Raw genomic sequence first — 22,737 nt, forward strand, 5'->3', positions numbered from 1 at the left:
TAAACATTTTCAGCGTCTCTCTTTAGTTCTTCGAAATAAAATATTTTCTTTAGAGCCGTGATGACTCAGGGGGTAGAGCGTTCCCCTTCTAATGAGGTGAAATGGATTTGAATCCTAGCAGTGGCTAACCGATACGAATTCCGCACCAAGCTCACACCGACCATAGTGCTGACGTAAAATATCTTCAAAGGTAGACGGATCATGGGTTAGAGTCCCGTTACCGTCAGGCTAACCATGTGAGGTTTTCGTGGTTTTCCTCTCCATGTAACGCTAATGTTGGTTAGTTCCATCAAAAAATCCTCCACGAAAGCTAATTTCTCCCATTACTTGATCCAGGAATTCCCTTGTTTTCTGGATTGGGTTCAAAATTACAAGGCTATGAAGTTGAACATTAGTAGTCGTAAACCCAAAATTGGATCGGGTGTTCAAGGACGGTTATAGAAGAAAATATTTTCCTTGGAAAAAGAATTTATTTGCAAAAGTTATTTATATTATTAAAGAAAGAAAATTAGTATTTCAATTTTTCTTTTTTTTTAAATTAAAAATAAGCGTATTATATGTTTAGTCTAAAATCGCAATATAAGCATAGTATTTCATTTTCCCCCCCTCAGATTGATTGCAATTGTAATAATGATATCTACTCATTTTTCTCATATAACAAAACTATAATAATCAATATCATTTTAATAGCATAATTAGTTGAAATAAAAAAATTCAGGCTATGACTCATTATTTTTAAAAAAATAAAATGTTCCAAAATTGGTATAAAACACTGCTTGCATTTCCATTCTGAAATTAAAGTAAAATAACCAACAAAAGTCTGTCCTTCTAATAACTATAAAATTTATGGTCAGGAACATTTTTTTTTACCCTTGAGGTTTTAGTAACGTAAAAATACGTGAATACAAAACTATGTAACTCTGTAACTATTTACGAGTAGCATAATTTTCAGATCCATGAAATTCAAACTTAAACGGATATTGGAGCTCTTTGGGTGCTACGCCTTTTATTCATGAATGATAGTTTCGTGGCAATCGTTGTCTTGAGTTAATCGTTGGAAGTGTATAACGCTTAAAAAATAGTTTCCATCAAACTATATTAGAAGGCATACATCAGGTTCCGTTTTTATTTAATTCGACGCAACGACATTACAATAACTGACGAACTCAGCACTTAACTTAACAACGTGATGAACTTCAGTACTACCTAAAAGAGTTTCAGACAAATTTGGAATTTATAACGAAACACAAAATTTGCCGTATTTAATTGTTGTAACTGAAATAAAAATTACCATTATATAACTGGTAATAAAGATTACCGTAAGTTAATGTTTGATGAGATAAAGTTTTGTTAAGATGTTAGTTAAAATAAAGTTAGGAAAAAAAACGATTATTTCCGAGGAACTTCACATTTTAAAGATAAAGTTTGTAAAAAATTTAAAAATTTTCAACAAATAGATTATTTTGAGTTTGTGAAAAAAAATTTGTTCCCTATCGCGCGGATTTATTTATTAAAAAAATAGTTCGATGAATCATTTTTATTTACATTTTGGTTGATAAAACGGATTTTTTAAATTAACGTGAAATCAATTTTGAAATTACGAAAAATCTTTTTCTGTGAAACCAAAATGTATAATTACTGTGAAAACATTTTAACATGTACAATGCGCAAAAAGATGAAAAACCCTGAATAACTTTTGATCTTTTAAATTAAGAAATCAGACACAAAAACGTGCCTTCTCTGAACAAACATACCTTTTTTCAACGGGTTTGGAGAATGTCTGACCTTTAAAATAAGAGGGGTAGCCGCAATTTGAAAAATATTGTCCCAATAGTTTAGTCAAAAGAGTGGTTGAAAGGTTGAACCCCTTAATGTTAATATTACTTTTCGCGTATTTTGCTGTATCTCGAGAGTTTTCTTAATAAATTAAAAAGAAAATTTTGTTCAAAAATTTAAATTTTGAAACAAAATAAGTAGAATAGTTCCGAAGGTATCAAATTTTAAAAATACGGTTTTTTAAAGTTTAAATTTGTTGAAAAAAAGAAGTAGTACGTTTTTGTGTCTGACTTCGTTACTTAAAACATCGCCTCTACTAATTAATTAGCATTTTTGAAGTTGTTTCCATAAAGAGTGAGTCCTAATGCGTGACAATCTGATCATTCAATCAAAAGTTATTCGAGGAGTACCATTTTTATTTTTATTTATTTATTTCACATTGTACTCAATAACATATAAACATATCTTCAAAAGGTAGGTTATAACACAAAGCAGCAAATGTAAAACAAATAAAGGTAAACGTTTGTTTAAAAACAAAAAAAAAAACTTTTGAACATTTCGTTTAAAATTATTTCAATTTGTATCTTTGAATGTTCTATAATTTCAGCGATATAAAAAAAATGCAATGAATAAAAACATGTTTCAAATTTGTAAGCTAATAATAAACATTAGAGCTTCGATGTTATATCATGTCATTTAAATCATACCTTTCAGAGAACAAAGGCCCTAAAATATTCAGAATAATAATAGGAAGAAAAAAACATTCATCAAATTCAAATCTCGAGAATAGCTTCAGGTGAAAAACCCAGTGATACTTAAAAGATATCAAAAAAATTTCTTTCTTTGAAATTACGATGGTAATGAGCTCACGTGCAGTTTTCATTACCAATCGCATATCAAAAAAGTAAATTTGCAAGGTCAGAATGCAGATAACTGTATTTGTTTCTGCTTACAGAACTAACGTGACAAAAACTGCTTTTGTTATTATACGTACAAAAAATAAACACAATAATGTTACTTTCATATATTTATATGATTTACATAATGTGATATTTTTGGTATGGTATTTATTATAGCTAATGTAAACATATTTGTCAATATATCTCCTCTACTTTCTTTTCATAACAAACAGACGGCATAAACAATCGGTAGTAAAAAAAAACGTTTTGAAACAATCAGAATAAAACTCAGTTGTCTGGAACTTTAATCGAGCATTGCATTCTTTATCTGGTGAGAATCATCATTTTGTCTAAAAAAATTGTTTCACAATACATCATTTTGTCTGAAAAAATTATTTCACAAATCTAATTGCGCATAAAATTAGCTTCTCCTTTATAAAGTTGAGTTGTATTTCTTCAGCGTGCATTTAATACGAGTTTGCAGTTAATATTGATGTAATGGAATGAAAAATGAAATGAATTGGAAGTATCGAAACTAGAGTTAGAATAAAAACATTGAGACTGACCCTGAAAAATAAAAATTTAAGTTTAGGATTTATTAAATTCTTATGACTCACAAAATTATTTTTAATTATTAACACTCAAATTTTTAATATTGCCATTTAAATCTGCATAGTTTAGAATGACATCAAACTTTTTGCTATCCAAAAACATTTCGAGTATTATTAAATTAAACAATGAAAAATGTACTAATTAGCTTTTAATATTTATTTTACATAAAATTATGTTCAGATAACGAATATTATAAATTTGCGAAATGAATTTCGATTCTCGAACTTTCTTTAAAATCTATAGTAAACATAACTAACCAAAAAAAAAACAGTAAGAGGTTCAAATTTCTGACTTGACTCCTGATTAAATTTACCCTCTTCAATGTTGTAACTTCTATGATATCTTAATCTCTAAAAACATAATCCGTTTGGAAGAACCTCAGATAAATTATGTTTTTGTATCTAATTTTGTAGTTTAAATTTTCGGCCGCGCTAGCTAATTACCATATTTCAAATGGCATCTCAAACTCTGGAGATATGCAAAATAAAGTGATTCGATCAAAAGTTTTTCAGGGCGTCATGTTTTATTTAATTATTCCATTTATAAAACATGACTCCATGTTTTAAAATAAAATAAAAATAAATAATGGTTTACCCTGAATAACTTTTGATCAAATGATCGAATCTTCGTTTTCTAGCAGGAGCAACCATACCTGGTCTCCCTCTTTTTTCTATATCCCCCCGACAACTTTATTGGCAGCATGGGAAGTCCGTACCACCATTGCATAAAAGTTAAGGATAGACACATTTCTTAATCAAATACTTTCCTTGTGTTTCCAAGACGGTTTTCTACATTAAACTGTGGTGTACTGTTTTCCCTGAGAAAGGATTTTTCTGACATATTTCTTTTTTTTGTTGTAAATCATGCTTTCGTTTGGATTGATCTAAATTTAGTACGGCAATAATCTCTTCCCAATTTCTCGTATCTCTGTCCATTAGTTTTAAATTAGAAATAAAAACGGGTTTTATGGTAACTTTAAGAGAAAAGTGTAATTAAGGGTAATATCAGCCATGATCTTTTCTACACTTTATTACACAATATTATGACTTAATTTGGACAAAAACATGGTTCGCGTTGTGCATGCAACAAATATATCTAGTGCCCCCAAAAAAAAAGAAAAAAAAAGACTGGACCACCCTGAATAACTTTTGATTTAATGATCTTCACTTTCTAGGACTCAATCTTAATTGCTCAAGGGTGTGACCTATGCACTTATGCTAATTAATAAGTGCAGCCACTATTTTAAATTAAGAAATCGGACACAGAAACAAACTTTCTCTGAATAAACGCATCTTTTTTTTCAACGGATTTGGATTTCTAACTCTCAAGTTGCAATCTGAAAAATATGGTTAAAATAGTTCAGACAGGACAGTGGTTTAATGTTTGAACCCCTTAATGTTAATTTTATTTGCACACAATCGTAAAATTCATTTATTCAAAAATATTTCCACTTAAAAAGTAACTTTCAGTAAACTTTTATTACTTTTCACTATTTTATTTAATAATTGTCAAAAACATTTTGAAATGCAAGAATTTTTTTACTTAATTTTAAGGAATGTAATTTTACATGGCAAAATACAAAATTTGAGAGAAATCAGTCGAATAGCTCCTGAGAAATTGAATTATTTTAAAATATCGTTATTCGTTAGTCGCGCTAGTTGTATTTTGCGCAATGGGCTCTATGAGCAATGAGCAAGTACAGTGAGCATTATGAAAAACTGAAACTATTAATTTTGAGACATATCAGGGTAGCCACTCCACAGAAAGAGCATGGAAAACCTGAAAAATACAGGGAATTTAAAAATCACCTAAAATGACAAGGAAAATACAGAGATTTTGATTTTTTCTTTACAAACTGGGAAAATGCAGAGAATTTTGTTTCTTATTTTCGCCTTTTAAAAAATTGTGACCACTCAAAGCGTAATCCATGGGATATTTAACCATGATATTTCAGCCATACTGAACTATTTCATTTACTATAGCATTACTTCAGTATGTTCAGCTGTCACAAGAACACAGTAATTGTTGTTTCCTCTTAATATATTGTGTACAATATGTACAGGGAAAACACAGGGAATTTCTTTCCAGATTTGAGTAGCAACCCTGCATAAGTTTCATTTATAATACTTTACACTCTCAGAAAAAATGGTTCCCACACCCCACAGGGGGAAGGGGTAACTGGAAAATGGATGAAAATTAATCGTATATTGATAATAATATCTTTTTATGTTTCCATCATCTGAAAATTTTACCGGCTGCTTGGATAGATAAATTTTCTAATTATAAATATATTGATTTCCGAACTTGGATAATGTTCACAGATATATTTTCTGACTAATATTTTCAGTATACTTATCTTCTTGCTTACATGGCAAGTAACTGACTTTTTTCAGAATCTGTTACTTACCATGTAAGCAAGATGAAGAAGAACCCTTAGAAATACAAAATGTTCAGTTAAAACTTATTTTAATATGAAAGAAACAGTGTTATTGCTTTGTGAGGAAATAAAATGAAATATCTGTATGGAATCATTAGTGCAAGAGAACAATTGCTACTGATTCTATTTTCATATTTAAATGAATGTGTATTTAGTGCTGTAAATTATTTGCTACTAACAAAATCAGCTATCCTATCTGTAGCTATCCTATCTAGGGAAATGTAAAAGTTTACTAAGTTGGAACCTGCCTTAAAATCTTTTTAGTAGCAAGTGCAAGGATCCCACTAGTTTTAAATAATAATTACAAATAATTAAATAAGGTAGTAAAATCCATCATTTAAATATCTGTTACTTCATTTTCAGTTACTTCATATTCAGTTATATATTATAATATTTGAAAATTTTTCTTGCCTGTTGTCTCAATAATTTCATAATTAATTTTTCATGAAACCTATATTTAATAAATGCTTCAAATTTTGAATACTAGAAGTTGTGTACATGTTAGATATCATTGATTCTAAAAAAAAATCGTTAAAATTCTATTTATGTGTATGTAAAAAAACGACATTACTTTCCGCACCCTTAATATCAAAAATTACTTTTGTTTTTGACGTTCAGAATGTACAATCAGTACATTCATGCAACAATAATTACTAGTTAAGTAATTCTATAAATTTCCTCATTTTCTCTTCAGGGAAATTAATTAGTTTTTTTCATAATTATTTCAGAACTCAAAGTTTTATTTCTGATGCATAATTTCTTTTTATTAGGATTATGTCCATAATAATACTAGTATGAAAATTTATATTAAAGTATAATTTTGTATTTATTTCAGTGCCAGAATATCAGATAGTCAATTTGCGAACAATATCTAAGCGAGATACCTCATCAGAAGACGTCAAACAGATTCATATGTCAGCATTTGGAAAGAAACTCCACCTTAATTTAAGAAAAAATTCAGATTTCGAACAAAGGATAAAGAAAATGAAAGTTCTCATGGCAGAAACAACTGGACCAGGTCAACTGAATTACCACGAGCCACAAGTACGTAATTTTATATTTTTTCGCAAAATTTAATTTTTGAAAAGAAAATAAGCTTAAAAAGCATTCTACTGAATAGAATGCTGTTTGCATAAGTTCTCTTTAATTGTTTCCTTAATAAATGATATTTTGCCATTATATTTTTTAATTTCACATGATTTTGCCGATGATATAAACTGATTTTATACCTCTCTTGAAACAAAAGTATGAAACTGTTCTAAGCAAAATCAATCTTTTTTCAAAGCACCTTTTATGCAGTTCCTTTTTTTAAAAAAAACACTCCATTAAATTGCTTCATTTTATTATTAATTTCAAATACATTTATTATACACAATTAATTCTACTCAGTTTTAAAAATACTATCCAATATTTATTTGTAAAACAAGCCAAATTTCATTCCAAATATGAATGTTTGTTCGTTCCAAATATGAAATATTTCCATTTTCAACATTGAGTCATTAACTATTTCCGACATGCACGCATTGTTAAAATCAAATTCAGTCAACATCTACGTATTTCATAATTTAATCTGTTTTTAAAATATATCATAGCATATTAATATTTACTTATAATAGTAAAATTATTTTAGAAAGTACGGTAATATTTTTTTAGATAAAATTTGGCACGTTTGTAATACGTTCAATACATCACTTAGAGCATCGTTATTATTCAGTACACATAGTATTAGGAGCACAATTACAAAATAATTATATGTTTTAATCTGCAATTAAATGAGAGATTAGAATTAAAAATAATAATTTATAATATTTTCCTGATACATTCAATAGATTTTACCTTCGATTAAAAGGAAATTATTTCATGAAGATTTCATTATTAAATTTTGATTGAAATAAAGTTTAAAACTAATATATAGAAAATAATTAGGGATTTTGCTTCGAATTTTAGTTTTGCAGCGTCATCACTAAATATCACCAAAGATATTTAATAGAATAAATTCGAATATGTTCCAATATTCGAAAATTAAAATTTAAAATAACAATGAAAAGGTTATTATGTTTGTAATATTTTTTTTGTTCTTTTTTTTGCCGATAAAGATATTTCTAAACCGGTTTTTTCAAAAGTTCATAATTTCTAAATAAAAGTCAGTCGAGATATTTCTCAAGTCGGTAAAATGGGAAGCATTTCTGTATGCAAAGGCATAACAATTTTTGTTGCACGCGCAAATTATACGTATTAATACGTATTGCACGAATAAATTTGCAAACTGTAAAAGTTATAAATGCTTGATAATATATATAAATTGTAACGATGTTTAGAAAAATTAGTTATAAAGTATCTTGGTTAAGAGTTTTATTTCGATAAAGTTTAATTAAGTTTTATACCATACCACAGTTTAATAAAGTTTTGAAAAAAACTACCACCAACCATGATGATTTTAATTTCATTTAATGGAGTCAAATAAGTAATTCAATAGAGTTGAATTTCATATAATAAAGTTTTTGGTGTATTTTATAATTATAAATTATTAATCGATGCTTTTTGGATTTTATGATTGCAATTTAAAATTATTAGTTAAAAGCCAATTATTAAATCTCAATGATATTCAGGTTAATATATTCATTTTTCACTCTACTCAAAAGCGATGACAAGTGAGCTACGTAATTTGATTGTATTCATATAAATAGTTTTCATTTAAAAAACTTAAAAAATCACTACGTTTATCACAGAAAAATGGTCAGTTACTTATAAAAGAAATTTAGAAGAGCGTTACACTAATGTGACAGTGAGTAATTTTAAATGCTATTTTTTTTAAAAAAAACTAAAAGAAAATAACAAATGAAAAATAATTATTGGTTTTAATAACCAGAAAAACTCGTATACACATAAGCAGAAAAGTAGATTCGAAAAAACGACCTTGGTGTAATTTTAAATAAAACTAAACAATATTGTTTTTGTAAAAAACTTGAGAAGTTTCACATCCGTAAAAAAAAAATTATACGCGCTCATATATGAGTAAACCAACTCAATACTAAGCAAAAATGAATTCATTACAATGGTTTAAACAATAAAAAAAGAACACCCTTTGAAACTTTTATAAGGTTTAGCACTTGTTTTGACAAGTTTAATTAAAAAACTATGATATTGGCATTATCTATATTGTATTGATATTATTAAATTAAATTAAATTATTATTAAATTAAAGACTATTGTATTACATTATCAAAGCTATTGTATTGACATTATCTTACTTTCTTTTTGATTTACCGCTTCAATTATTTTTATTCTTTTTTATTTTGAATACGATTTATTTTCATTTTTAAAGAAAAACACAAGTTAGGTTTCTTTAAATTTAAAAAATGAATGAGCCTAAATAAATGATTTCTGAATGAACTTAAATTTCATTTTTCTACTAAAACTCTAATTATTTCTATCATTGGCTATTTTAATTTAATTTACATAAATTATGAAACACAAGAATAATCTTAAATTTACTTTTAATTTAAGCGAGATAAAAAGTATTATGATTTAAAATCCATATTCCTAAACTTAAAATCTAATTGTCTTAAAAACGTTTGTTGCATTTTATGCAACAAACAAATATTGCATTTATGCAATAGACAAATTTAACATAAAATGTCTGCCATTTTATGTTAAACTATTTAAATGTATTTTCACAATGATACTAATTTAAACAATATATTGATATAAATATTTATATCGATAAATATAAAATTGTTGTGTCCAAAAATGTTATGCATAACATCTGTACTTCAATGCATGTATCAATGAAACTTCGTGACTCAGTAATTATAAAAAATATATTGAATTTACCTGACGCTCGCATAATATACATCATCATTTTACTAAATAACAATAACAAAGTTTTCATTAAGAATAAAAATAACAAAATAAATTCCTTAAATTATCTTAAAACACGTTTTGTATGCATAAACTTTTAGCAAATAAAGGAAATAAACTTTTCATTAAGGAAGTATGTTTTGTTAACATTTCCTTAATTTTATAAAGTAGTGTGTCTGATATAATATGTAATAAAGTTAATGTAACTTAGTAAAACAAATGAAACTCTCCTCGACTGTTAAATTATTCCATTAAAATAAATGATTTAATGTAAAACAAAATTTCAAAGAAATGTGTTGCTCGTTGGTTCTAAATTTAAAGTTTCGGTTAACGTGTTAAATATATTTAAATAAGCAATACTGTATAGGATTATTAATTACTACTTATTAAGATTATATATATTATTAATTTAATAAATATTTTTCCAGGTAAGATTTATAATTAAGTCATAAGTAAAATATATATATTTTTTGCAAAATACATTTAAATTTATTTCATTTAAAAGTCAATAATGTAATTAATTACAACCAGTTCAATAATTAAACAGAAAGTATTATTTAGTATGGATTACAGAATTCAAATGAAATTGTAAAAACTGTTTTTACCTAAAATAATTTTAATTTCTAAGTATGTTTGATTATATATTCATGTATCTAACAAAATACAACAGCTGGATATAATATAAATAAGCTGAAAGAAATATAAATTCTTTCTACCTTCTTGATTTCGCTATTTTTAAATAGTTCGTAATGAAATCACTTCAAGTGACGTATTGTGGGTGTGATTGGTTGATGAAATGGGGCATTTCGCTGATTCAAAACTAAAACGACACTTCTACACTCACTTCTAATCTTATGTCAATGAGAGTTGAATGCAGAAGTGTCGTTTTAGTTTTGAACCAGCGATTTGTTTACGTTAGTAGCTGTTCTTTCCATTTTATTTCGAGTAAGTCAAGCCCGTCAAGTATCAAATCTCCTAATTGACACATTCTTTCACAAAGATTCTTTCAGAAAGATTTCAATTCTTTCACAATATTTTTCTCAGTTAGCACAAAGACAGGCACGAAGCCATGTGGAACACAAACTAATTATGCATCGAAATTTCCAGGTACACAAAACAAAAATATGGCATGGTTGATATAAAATACATAAACAAATAAATCTAAGTTAAGTTACAAACATAGAGGAGAAAGAATTTTATTTCAACAAATTGGATGCCCTATACTGCGCTGTATTTAATTAACTTCACGTTAATTAACTTGCGTGGAGAAATTTAGCTGAGCTTTAACACTCCATTTTGCATTTAAATGATTAGCTGGCGCTGACGTCATGGGTCACATGTGTGAGTATCAGTGATCTTCTCCTTGAAATGCAAGTACCCAATTAAGATTATCGATCCAATATTTTAAAAATAATGAGAACTCAAGCATTTATTCATTGTTTCCTTTCAACATTACAGAATAATTTTCTTAATAATAATACCATAGCCCTTTTCTCGGTTTCAGTTTTTAGCCATGAAACTAATGTTAAGTTACTTTCCTTAAATGAAAAACATAACTGAAACTCTAGGGGAAAGAACAGTTTAAGTCCATGAAAGCTGATTTTGAGAAAAAACGAACGATTTTGAGAAAAAAAAAACGAAATGCATGGGCAGGAACCGCTTTTCTTTAGCGTGGCTTATCTTCACTGTTTATTAATTCTTGAGGATAACCAATTTCCCACGTTTTGGATTTCATATTTCTCCAAATTTAACAGATGCAATGCACTCGTCATTTTTCATTAAAAAAATGGACAGAAACCGTTCCTCTTTGAATTTCAGATTATATTTACTCAGGTCCAATAATTTTTAGTAAAGTAATTTTTTTTAATGTATGCAATTCTTTTGAGTATATTATGTTTTTAGCAATACATCATTTTTCAGATGAAATTTGTTTGAGTTCAGTGGTTTTTACTTAAAATATTAGTTCTATAATAAACCATCTAATAATTTTATATAAATTTGAAGCAAAGGCTTAAATTTTCTTACTCAAATTCCTCAGAAATTAAAAGACTTGGAATTAAAATTTAAAGAAACAAAAAATGTTTTATCATGTTTATCTAATATGCACGATATAAAGTTCTTTTTTTTACTATTAAATTGTACAATTCTGCTCCCTGCTTGCTTCACTCACTAACCACCGAGATTGCTTCACAACATTTTTATCTCGACAATAAACACATTGTTACAACAACATTCAAAATTATTCAATAAGTAATTAACTTATTATTGTTAACACAGATTTAATTTCTCGGTTCTGTTATAAAATTTAATCTTAATAATTCCGAAAGGTTACCATTGCAACTTCATCTACAAACTTGTTTTTTATTTATTTAGTTAGTTTTTAGTTACTTTGAGTTAAATTGTTGTCACCAAAAATGTTTAGCAATAGTGCGATAAAAAATTACCAATATTGCTTTAGAATTTCTAAAAATTGTTTTGAGTTTATTAGTTTATTTTTATGTGATGATAGAACACAGTTTTACATAAAATTTGTTATTAAAGCAAAAATAACTTATTTGCCATTAAATCATTTAATGTTAAATACAATGTTGCTCGATTAGGTGATATTTTAAATTCATCAAATAAAGGACTCAGTTTTCTGTTTTAGGTATTGATTTCGAATTGCGATGAAAATCAAACACAGAATAATAATAGAAAATAGTATAAAAAAGATACGATAAATATTCAAGGTTATACTTTTAATTAAGAGATAAATACATAGTTTACAGTTAATAGAGAACCTAAAATACTGAACGTTTTATATCTCAAACTCTGATGACCAATTTATATGTATCGAAAGATAATGCCAAATAGAGTAAGTATCCATCATCAGTTTATTTGAGAAAATGAAATGAAAAAGGATTAGAAGCAAATTTTTCCCTCCCCATCTTCAGCCATTCAACAGTTGAGTTTTTCAATCTAATAATTTAGTGAGAAAATTCTTTAAAGATAACTTACAATACATTGTATTTGAAACCAAATAAAGAGTTTTTTAAAAATTTGAACTCAAACAATTTTATTTCCTAAATAAAACAAAAACTTACAAAAAAAAAAAAAAAAAAAAAAAAAACGCGAATATTAAGTTTTATACTCCGTCGCTAGTTAAGAAAAGACCATTGCGGCATAGGATTATGTAATCATCCGTGACAGCATATAGTTCCGTTTTAGTTCGTTATCAAATTACACAAATATGCTTTCAAAACAAGAGAAAAGCTTTTAAAACGTTAGGAACAAATATAATTCCTGCTATCTTTTACGATATCTATCATTGAATTATTAACAAAAGGCTTCATAGTTTCATAGTCTTACTGGAATTCTAGATTTGGCAACTTATTTCTGTAAATAGGGGGAACATTCATTCTTGGAAAAGAAACAAACAACTATATGACTCTGCAAGAGCATTGGATTTGATTGAAACACTAAAAATGACGTGTCTTATACTCACAAGCAATTAACAAATCAAATACGAGATAAAGAATTTTTACTTTTGTTTCGCTGTAGAGGAAAAATCGATTGCAAGAGATGATATTTATTATTTTTCACTAGTTTCTTTAAATGCGATCATTAAGACGTATAATGGACACTGACTAGTGACGTAGTGTGGTATATGGTTCCTGATTGGTTGTTGAAAGGTGGCATGTGTTTACGTTAGCAAGTGTTCTTTCCATTCTATTTTGAGTAAGCCAATTCAGTTAAGATTCAATTCTCTTAAGTAACACATTCTATATTCTTACACAAAGATTCTTTCACAAGGATTTCAATTTTTTCACTATATATTTCGTACTTAACAGAAAGCGAGGCACAAAGACATGTAGAACATAAACAAACTAATTATGAACCGAAGTTGCCAGGTACACGAAACAAAAATACATCATGGTTGCAATAAAATACACAAACAAATAATCAATCTAAGTTAAGCAAAAGACGTAGACAGAAGAGGATTATGTTTCGACAAATTCGATGTTCGATACGGCGCGATATTTAATTAACTTCACGTTAATTTATATTCTAACTTATGCGGAGAAACTAAACTCAACTTTCACACGACATTTTGCTTATAAACAATCAGATGGTGGTGACGTCATTTCTTGAAGTGCAAGTGCCCAATTGTTAAGATTTTTAGATATCACTTTTATTAATTCTTATTGCTTCTTAATTGATTATTTAATAAGTTGTATTTCCTCATTACGCATGGTTTAAGAAAACACGCAAAAAGAAGACTGTGCAACGTCGTTTCAAGAGTTAACGATGTTGACATGCGTTAACGGTGGGAGCTTGGCATCCATTTGGCGTGCAGTTAAATGTAAGCAAGCTCTCCTCATTGGGATAATGTTTGTTCTTTTAACTTGCAAGAGAAAGTTACAATATAACTTAAATTGTTTCGTGCAAGATATTTGTCAAACTTGTATCCGTTCAACTCTGACTTACATTTTGAGACTGAGTAATAGCACTATTTTTAGTGTAATATTTATATTTCGTAGTTTACTTTTTAGATTGTTATAATTTCACCTGAAGTGCTTTGAATTGTGAAATCTATTCTAAGAATTGTTGCATTATTTCTATCAAAATTGGCCTCCATTTTCTAACAAAAATGACAAATGAGCTTTCGATTGCTGGTCAATTGTTTGAGTAATTGACTTTGAAAAGCAAAACAATCAAGTGGTCACGCTTTCTATGATCAATCATCATGCGCTAATGTTTGTTCTTTCTTTGGATGAAAAACTTTCATGAAGCTATGTAAATAAATGTAAATGAGGCGTAGATTATACGCATGACACAGCAAAGTTACCTTAAAACTTTTTATTTTCAAACTTTTATACAAATTTTTTTTTTCAAAAATGTAACGTAACTGTGCACTTTATCTCGCTTGCATCAACGATATTTATTTTATTACCAGAATCAAGTTTTTTTTTCAAATGGAGCTCCGAATCACAATGCTTTGTGTATGTTTTAGATATTATATTCGTCAGTATATTTGAAAAATCAATTTTGCGTTTATTTTATGAGGAGAATTACAAAACACGTGGATATTTTTAATTGAACATTTTGCACGTAGAAATTATTCACCCTCATTCCATAAATGTAAATTAAATTTTACATGCCAGGTAATAATATAGTAATTTCATAAATATATTCCATAAATATAGTAATTTCATAATAGGGTACACCAAAAATTTTTTTTTTATTTTCACTACCATTCTACGGCAAAAAAAAACTTTATATGATCTATAATAAAAAGAATATAACAAGCAAATTATCAAAATTAAGAAATATTCTACTTCGCCTATTACTTTGAAAAATGAAAAAAAAATGGTAATTTTTTATAAAACGTTTTAAGCGCTTTGTTACTTTAAAACATTTACAAACATTAACTAAATCAGACAAACACAAACGTAGAAAAAAGAATTCTTAACTTCTTTAATCTAATTTTGCTTTTCTGGAAAATAAATATTCAGTTATATGAACCTAACCAACCTGAATTTGCCTGTCTTTGCCCTCTCGACAAATTAATTATGGCTTCCTATGTCTTTTTTGTTCATAATAGATTGAATTAGATCAAAAACAAGCCAATAGGATAAGTGATTCAGAAGCCACAAAGATTTTTACGTATAAAAAATATGATTTATTATTGCTTACGTATGAAAGCGGAGAAATTAATCAGAAACAATAACCTATCTGTCAATTTAGGAATATTAACTTTCTTTCCTCACATATCTTAACCAACCATATTTTAACCACTTACTAAAAGGAGAGTACGCACTAGCCAAGAAAAGAAATTTTTTGGGGGGGAGGGGGTCCAGGCTTTGAGATTTTGAAATTTTTTCAGATATCTTTTCTAAACTATAGAAATTTTTTTCTAGTTAATAAATGAGAACTAGAAGGATCACTACAGTAATAGAAAACCATTAACACGAAATAACCTACTAAATATCAGCTTGTGAAAAGCGCTACAGGAGGAAACATCCTAACTACTAAAAAGTAAAAATATTAAAAAGAAATTGAAGTGGATGCTCTGACATATATGGCAGCCTCGTCAGGGGGCATTACCATGCAGTCAGTGTGGAAGCAGTTTCTGCGGTTGGTGGTAAACTACCGCAAACAACTATACTGCTCCAAGAAGAACAAAAGAAACGAACCAACAGTAGGTCAGAGGAAAACGATATACCGTAATCTTGAAATTCGAACTGGAAGTGCATAAATAGGAAACATAACTTTTCAGGTGAATTTAGAAAGTTGCAAGTTCGAGTATCAAATTAGTATGTGACTTGGAGTATTAAACTATGAATGAAAACTTTTAAAAAAAATATACATAAGAATAAAAATAAATTATATAATCATTAAACTTAATGAATAAATATACTCTATAAGTAAATATACTGTATACAGTTTTTTAAAAATAATCGTATCATTATTACAAATAAATTTAATGCGATTAATTTTAGGTATAATAACATTTCTATAGTTAATAATAGATATATTAGAATTCCAAAAAGTATACTTATTGACAAAAAATGGAAAATAATTTCTTCTGTCAAAAATATCAGTATGAATTAAGGTAATGAATAAATCAAGAAATCTGAAGTTACATTAGATTGATTAGTTTTAACTAGAGTTAATTCTTTTGAACAAATTGTGTTAGCAATATTAATAAAATCTTCACAATTAAATATAATGAAGTCACCGGTGACAATACGTTTTAAGTTATTATCAATAAAATCTGAATAAAAGTCAGATTTACAAAATGCTATCAATATTGATTCGTAAGTGTAATTTATTACTAGGTGGAAGCATATATTTCATGCTGCAAAACTTACAAGAAATCACATTAATAATATTAGTTATTTGACATGCTACATTTGCCGAAAGTTTGTCAATAATTTGTTGAGGATTAAAATTAGTACAAGTATTGCATCTGACGTTATTGAAAGTACGAAAAGGGAAAAAATGGCGAAACTTATCCGGATTAACAAGCCTATTTTCGGTGGGATATCGTTCTGGCAAACCGAGACACTCTACCATGCATGTCTCCGACCGAGCAGTGAATGATAAGTCATTCATTTTACCAGGCACTAAATAATCTAATTTACAGTTCATGATATAATAGAGAATGATAAACTCAGAAGTCAGTGTTACGCTTTATGACGAAAGTGTGAATAATATATAAAATACAATTTAAGATACAAATTGAATAATAATGAAAATAGAAGAGAAAAAGTATAAAATATAAAATTCCGAGTTCGACAGCGCTAAGCTGCTAATGTCACGACTGGAATAATCTACGAAGAAAAGTATTTCAAGATGAAATAAAATAAGTTATTACCTCGTAAGGGAACTAAAAGTATCAACACAGCAGGAGAAATCCGAAACACATTGACATGAGAAACTAAATATCACCTTATGAAAAACACTACAACTCGAAATTTTTTTATTTTATATTTTATATTTTTAACAATATATATATATATATATATATATATATATATATATATATATATATATATAAATTAGCTTTAAAACGCGCTAAAGTAAATGACTTTATGATTTTTTTTGATCGAGATATGAGATTTTGAAAATTTTTTGTCTTTTATAGTGAAAGCGAAATTATTGTGAATTCGAAAATTTATTTAGTATTTATTCTTCAGCTTAAAGAGATCAACCTATTGACTATTTTCTTTTGATAATTTGTTAGCTATCAATTATTTATTTGTTACGTAAGGTTCGCATAAGTTCAAATTTATCACAGTTGAGAAAAGTTTAAATTTTGTATAAAAATAGGTGGCAAAATAAAGTTAAATTTCTTAAAACTTTCTTGAGTCGTTTTTTAAAATTGTTATTGCAAATTTACAAATAATGTTCTTGTTTGTAAAAATGTTTTAAATAAAAAATAAATAATAAATAAATACTAAATAATTTTCGAATTTGCAATAATTTCGTTTTCACTAGAAATGACAAAAATTTTTCAAAATCTCATATCTCGGTCAAAAAAATCTCAAAGTCTATTTACTTTAGCCCGTTTTAAAGTTAATGACTTGTACTTTAATGTGTAAATAATAATTTTTATGCAGAAAATCTTGTTATAAAGTAGTAACTTATCAGACTTGAAATTTTAAAAAAAAACTGATTTGTTCAAATGTGCAATTTTTTGCAAAAAATTAAGATAAATTAAATTAGTGATTTTTAGGTGAAAGTAGAAGACCTGATTATGATATCCTGAAATTTTTTGAAATTTTAAGTGTGAAATTTTAAGTATATATATATATATATATATATATATATATATATATATATATATATATATATATATATATATATATATATATATATATATATATATATATATATATATATATATATATATATATATATATATATATATATATATATATATATATATATATATATATATATATATATATATATATATATATATATATATATATATATATATATATATATATATATATATATATATATATATATATATATATATATATATATATATATATATATATATATATTGTTTTTTTAGATGCTTATGAGAACGAATTATAAAAATTGCATAACTACGTTAACAAATGTAAACAATTCTAATAAAAGTGAAACTGAAAACACCATCCTAGTTTTACATAATAAAGAGTATATAGACTTTTTTAAAAGTGCCACCTACTCAAAAGAAAATGTGGGAAATGTGTCAACTCCGGTGCATAAAAAATAATTAGTTCTTCATTTTAATTGCAAGGGAGTGTAAAGTATTTCATTGTAACGCACACCCCACATTGTTTTGAAATGCATCGTTAAGTTAAAAGCCATAAGCTTTAGCATTTTGTAAATACTGTTTCTCGTTTAAATTAAGGCCACTAAGCATATCTAGACTGTAGTAATTAAACAAGCATTCGTGAAATTGAAACACTCACAAAATCTTAACTAATTAATTTAACTCCAATTTTTTAACATGGGAAATTATAGTAAAAATTGAAAACATAAAAGTACTAAAAACTATTAATTATTGCCCATATAAAGTTTGTTAGATGCATACAAAACTAGATTATGCTTGAACTGTTTTTGAATAAAAAAGATTTATACACAGGTAAATTTTGTGTTAAACATGTTAAAATTATGCTTTAGGTTTTAAAATAATTTACTTTAGGTTCAATAATAATATACTTTAGGTTTAATAATCATTTACTTTGGATTCAATATAAAGCAATTGATTTGTCTTTAGAGTATACTGAGTTTTTAGAAATTAATTTGAAAAAAAAATTTCGGTGGCTTATAAACTAATGTTTAAATCAGACACGATATTATCAATATTTTTTTAATAAACTAATAAAGGTATTTTGCTATATTCGTTATGTGGATTTATATAAGTTTTAACTTTGTATAAAAATTTACTGCAATATATTTTGCAGGTTTTACAAGAAATGTACAAATCAGTAAAATTTTGTGTTTTGAGAAAATTAAAAAAAAAGTCTTGAAACTTTAACGGATGTCGTATCCTGTTCCTTCATCAATTAAAAACTATCAAAAATATTACACATGTACAAAAATACTTCTGGAAATTTCTCTACATCATATTAAGTTGCAAATTATTTTAAAAAATTTGATCAATACTATACGCTTGATGTCTTTAAAAATGTTTAGTTGTTTGTATAATTATTTCCTATATCCTATTTTAGAAAGCAATAGTTTATTTAAAACTTTTTGTAAAAAATAAAAAGTAATGAATGACATTTAATACACGAATTGAAAAAAAAAGGTTACGAGTATTTTTGTTTTAAATACAAACTATTTATGTGATTAATTTCATTAGAAATTCCTTTTAGATTAACAAAACAGCCTTCATCAAATAGATAAATTGCGATTAGATATTTTGAGCAAAGAATCAAAAAGGAATATAGTTTATGATCGAACAGCATCTTAACATTTTCTTACAATTAAATTTTCATCTTATTCATTTTATCATCTTCTTACAGAATTGAAAAATATGATTATTGTTTAACATTTCCGTATAAAAATAAAAGTATAAAAGATAACTGCAAAGCTCTTTTGCATTGATGCATTAAGTATTGAAAGAAATAAGTTTCTTGAACTTTATTATGCATTGTAAAAAATTCCGGTAAAAAGTACTGTCACCCTGAGTGCAGCGTCCGTGAAATCGATTTTACAGTAAAATTTACAGCCATAATTTTCACAGTATTATTTATTTAGTTACAGTGATACAGTTATTTTACTACTGTAAAAATTGCTTAATATCAGAATTTTTTGTTTGTTTTTTTACGATAAAAATGGAATATGTTTAAAATGTACACGCAAACTTCACGGAGAAAAAAATTCTTATGTAATGATTTTTGTAAAATTTGGTAATAATTTTACCACAATCATTACCAAAGAGCTTCGATAAAAATTACCGATCATTTTGGCATTCCCATATTGCCAGATTCGCGACCAATTTTACCATATTATGGTAGTTTTTCAATCATACTTTTTTCTTCAGTATATTTTTGTTGTTTTAAGTGGAATCTAATTTTTCAAAATACATTTTTTATTTCAGGAAAATCATTCTGACCAAGGAACTACTTATCACGATGAAAAGCACATGGCAGCAGTCCTAATGAGGGACGGAGATAATGGGCAGTTGGAATTGGTAATGACTCTTTAAGTTACTAGTTACTAAATTACTTTGGCTATTAAGTAGTGATTATTCTAATTACTTAATGGTTTTAGTTTAGTTTTGTATTTAGCCTTACTATTACACTAACATTTTTAGAAATCTAGTAATTGTAAAATTTGATTTTATCGATATGATTTCTTTTTTTTTAAATAATTTTTAAGATAAAAATTTTTTTTCTTTAGATTAATTGTGGGTCAAAAACATTTCTTCAAAACTTTTTTTCTTTTCCTTTTTTCATTAAATTAAGATTAAAAAATACCACAAGAATTCTGTTGTAATAATGCACTTTTAAGTAAGTAAAGGGTAGACTTTATTAAATTGTTATTCAAAAATATTTTTCGTTAAACATAAATCTGCTTTGAAACATACATGATTCTATTTTAGAAAACATTGAAAAAAAAAGTTCTACTATCTTCTTTTTAAATGGTCAATTTATACACTTTTTTCAAAGATTATGTTTAAATTTTCAGTTGTCGCAAAGGAATGAAATGTGTAAGAGATGAAAATTTATTGTAAGTAACATTTAGGTGATAATCTCTTGAACAAATAGACTCTAAAATAACTCATTTTTTATTTACTGATTTTTTATTTTGTTTATTTGAGAAAATTTATGAATTTTTGCAATAATGCCGAACGGAGATAATGGAAATTTGAAGTTGCTAATGGTTTCGAGATCAGATTGTTTTTATCATTATCTACGAACATTACGAATTCGTTTGAAATAGTAATAACTTCTCTTCTGTGTTTCATTGCATTTAAAAAAAATTCAATTAATAACATATTTGTCAGAAGATAAGGGAGCTTTTAATCTATGTATTGCAAAAATCTCACCTCGCAGTTCTTTTAGATGTAAGAACATTTTACCAGTCAGTAATAAACATTAAGATGAGATTAACTTTAAGGGTCTTAAACGCATGGCATGCCGGTCACTAGTAGCTAACCAATGATGTCTTGGACACCCTCCGACTTATCTTATTCAGTTTAAAAAAATAGTTCTAAAATTAAATTTTTAAAAAAACTAGAAGTGCAGAATTATAGAGTGCAAAATCGTGACTCATTAATGTTAGTTTTATTAGTGTTTCATTAATAACGAAAAAAAAGTCATACGAAATAAAGTTTCACCCCATTATTCACAGCTATACTTTTAAGCAGCTTTTTTAAGGATTTTTTTTAATGTTTTTAATTGGAAAAACAAAAATATCTCCCTGTGCTCCAAGGAATATCACACAGGGCCCGAAGGTACAACAGAGGTACAGCATAGTAACATAAAATTTTTACATTATATTAAAAAAACAAAATTGAAAGTAAGAAGAAAGCAAAAAACAGAAGAATGAAAGAAGTTAAATGACTCAATGGATAAATTTTACAAAAAGTTTCTCAAAGTCTCTTTTTCACTAGATCAGTCAAAATCGAGAGCCATCTATTATTCAAGTCTCTGCAAAGATCGTCCCTTTCTTGTGAGACCATCGGGCATTCTAGGAGAATGTGAAAGGGGTTGTCAATACTAATGTTACAAATACACACGTCGCTGTTTTTTAAATGAAATCGATGGAGTTACCTATTTTTAAGGATTTGCATGTTCATTCAAGAAGTTTTGTGGCAAATTGCTGTCAAAACAATTTGCCTCGAGGACTTAACCTCAATGGCCTCGGAGCGACTTGTGCGATAAGAAGTATTCTACTATTACTTTCAGTTAGGCTATTTTTCAGAAATGTTTTGCCTTTAAATGTACAGGTAATGACGTGTTGTCATAGTAATGCAGTAAAGATGCAAAAAGAATGATATTATTTTGAGGAAAAATGGAGCCTTGTAGGTTAAGGCAGTTTACTTTATTTGCAATGAGTGTGCAGCGGTATGAAAGAATGCAGCATCAAAATGCGTTATAAGCGCAACTTAATGTATTTTAGATGGGATGGACATTTCACAGAATCAAAAGCGAAACTATATCTCTTGCAATCGTTATTTTCCATAAGTGGTCTGAAGATAGTATTCGTGCTAGCAACATGATAGTCCAAACATAACGAAACGTGAAAGGTCATTTATCGGTTGAGAGTTGGCTAAAGAATACCTTTAGTCAACATTTATTGCATTTAATGCAACTTAGCAATGCAAAGTTGTTTTAAATATCAGCTTGTCTGGAGGTAAAATAGTGAGAAGTGAGGAAGATGCAACTTCAGACATATTCAAATGTGTTTTCTATACCATTGGATGAATCGAAAAATGCTATCAATTATTAATAACTCGATAAAATTTCACTACAATATAGAAATAGCTAGTGTTACCGCAATTAGAAATGCAATTCTCATTTAGGATTTATATTCTTGCTTAAATAACATTTTGGCTCAATGTGCAAGTTTAACTTGAGCAATATACTTACCATCACAGAAACAGACGAATCTTTACAGAAGAATGAATTGTTGAAATGACACAAAAACATGAGG

The 22,737-nt window shown here is 27.1% G+C and overlaps 1 protein-coding gene across 2 annotated transcripts in view; it reads left to right on the plus strand.

Moving 5' to 3' along the window:
* Positions 1 to 22,737, plus strand: part of LOC107454008 (A disintegrin and metalloproteinase with thrombospondin motifs like) — a 218,042-nt gene that overhangs the window by 151,521 nt on the left and 43,784 nt on the right. For both annotated transcript variants that reach the window (XM_043046467.3, XM_043046466.3), the window contains exons 4-5: positions 6,560 to 6,768; positions 20,177 to 20,269. In XM_043046467.3, the coding sequence (XP_042902401.2) occupies positions 6,560 to 6,768; positions 20,177 to 20,269 (302 nt within the window). The remainder of the gene's footprint in view (positions 1 to 6,559; positions 6,769 to 20,176; positions 20,270 to 22,737) is intronic.

The sequence above is a fragment of the Parasteatoda tepidariorum genome, chromosome 8 (genome assembly GCF_982258835.1).
Source record: "Parasteatoda tepidariorum strain Cologne lab strain chromosome 8, Ptep-v5.0, whole genome shotgun sequence".
Lineage (NCBI taxonomy): Eukaryota > Metazoa > Arthropoda > Arachnida > Araneae > Theridiidae > Parasteatoda > Parasteatoda tepidariorum.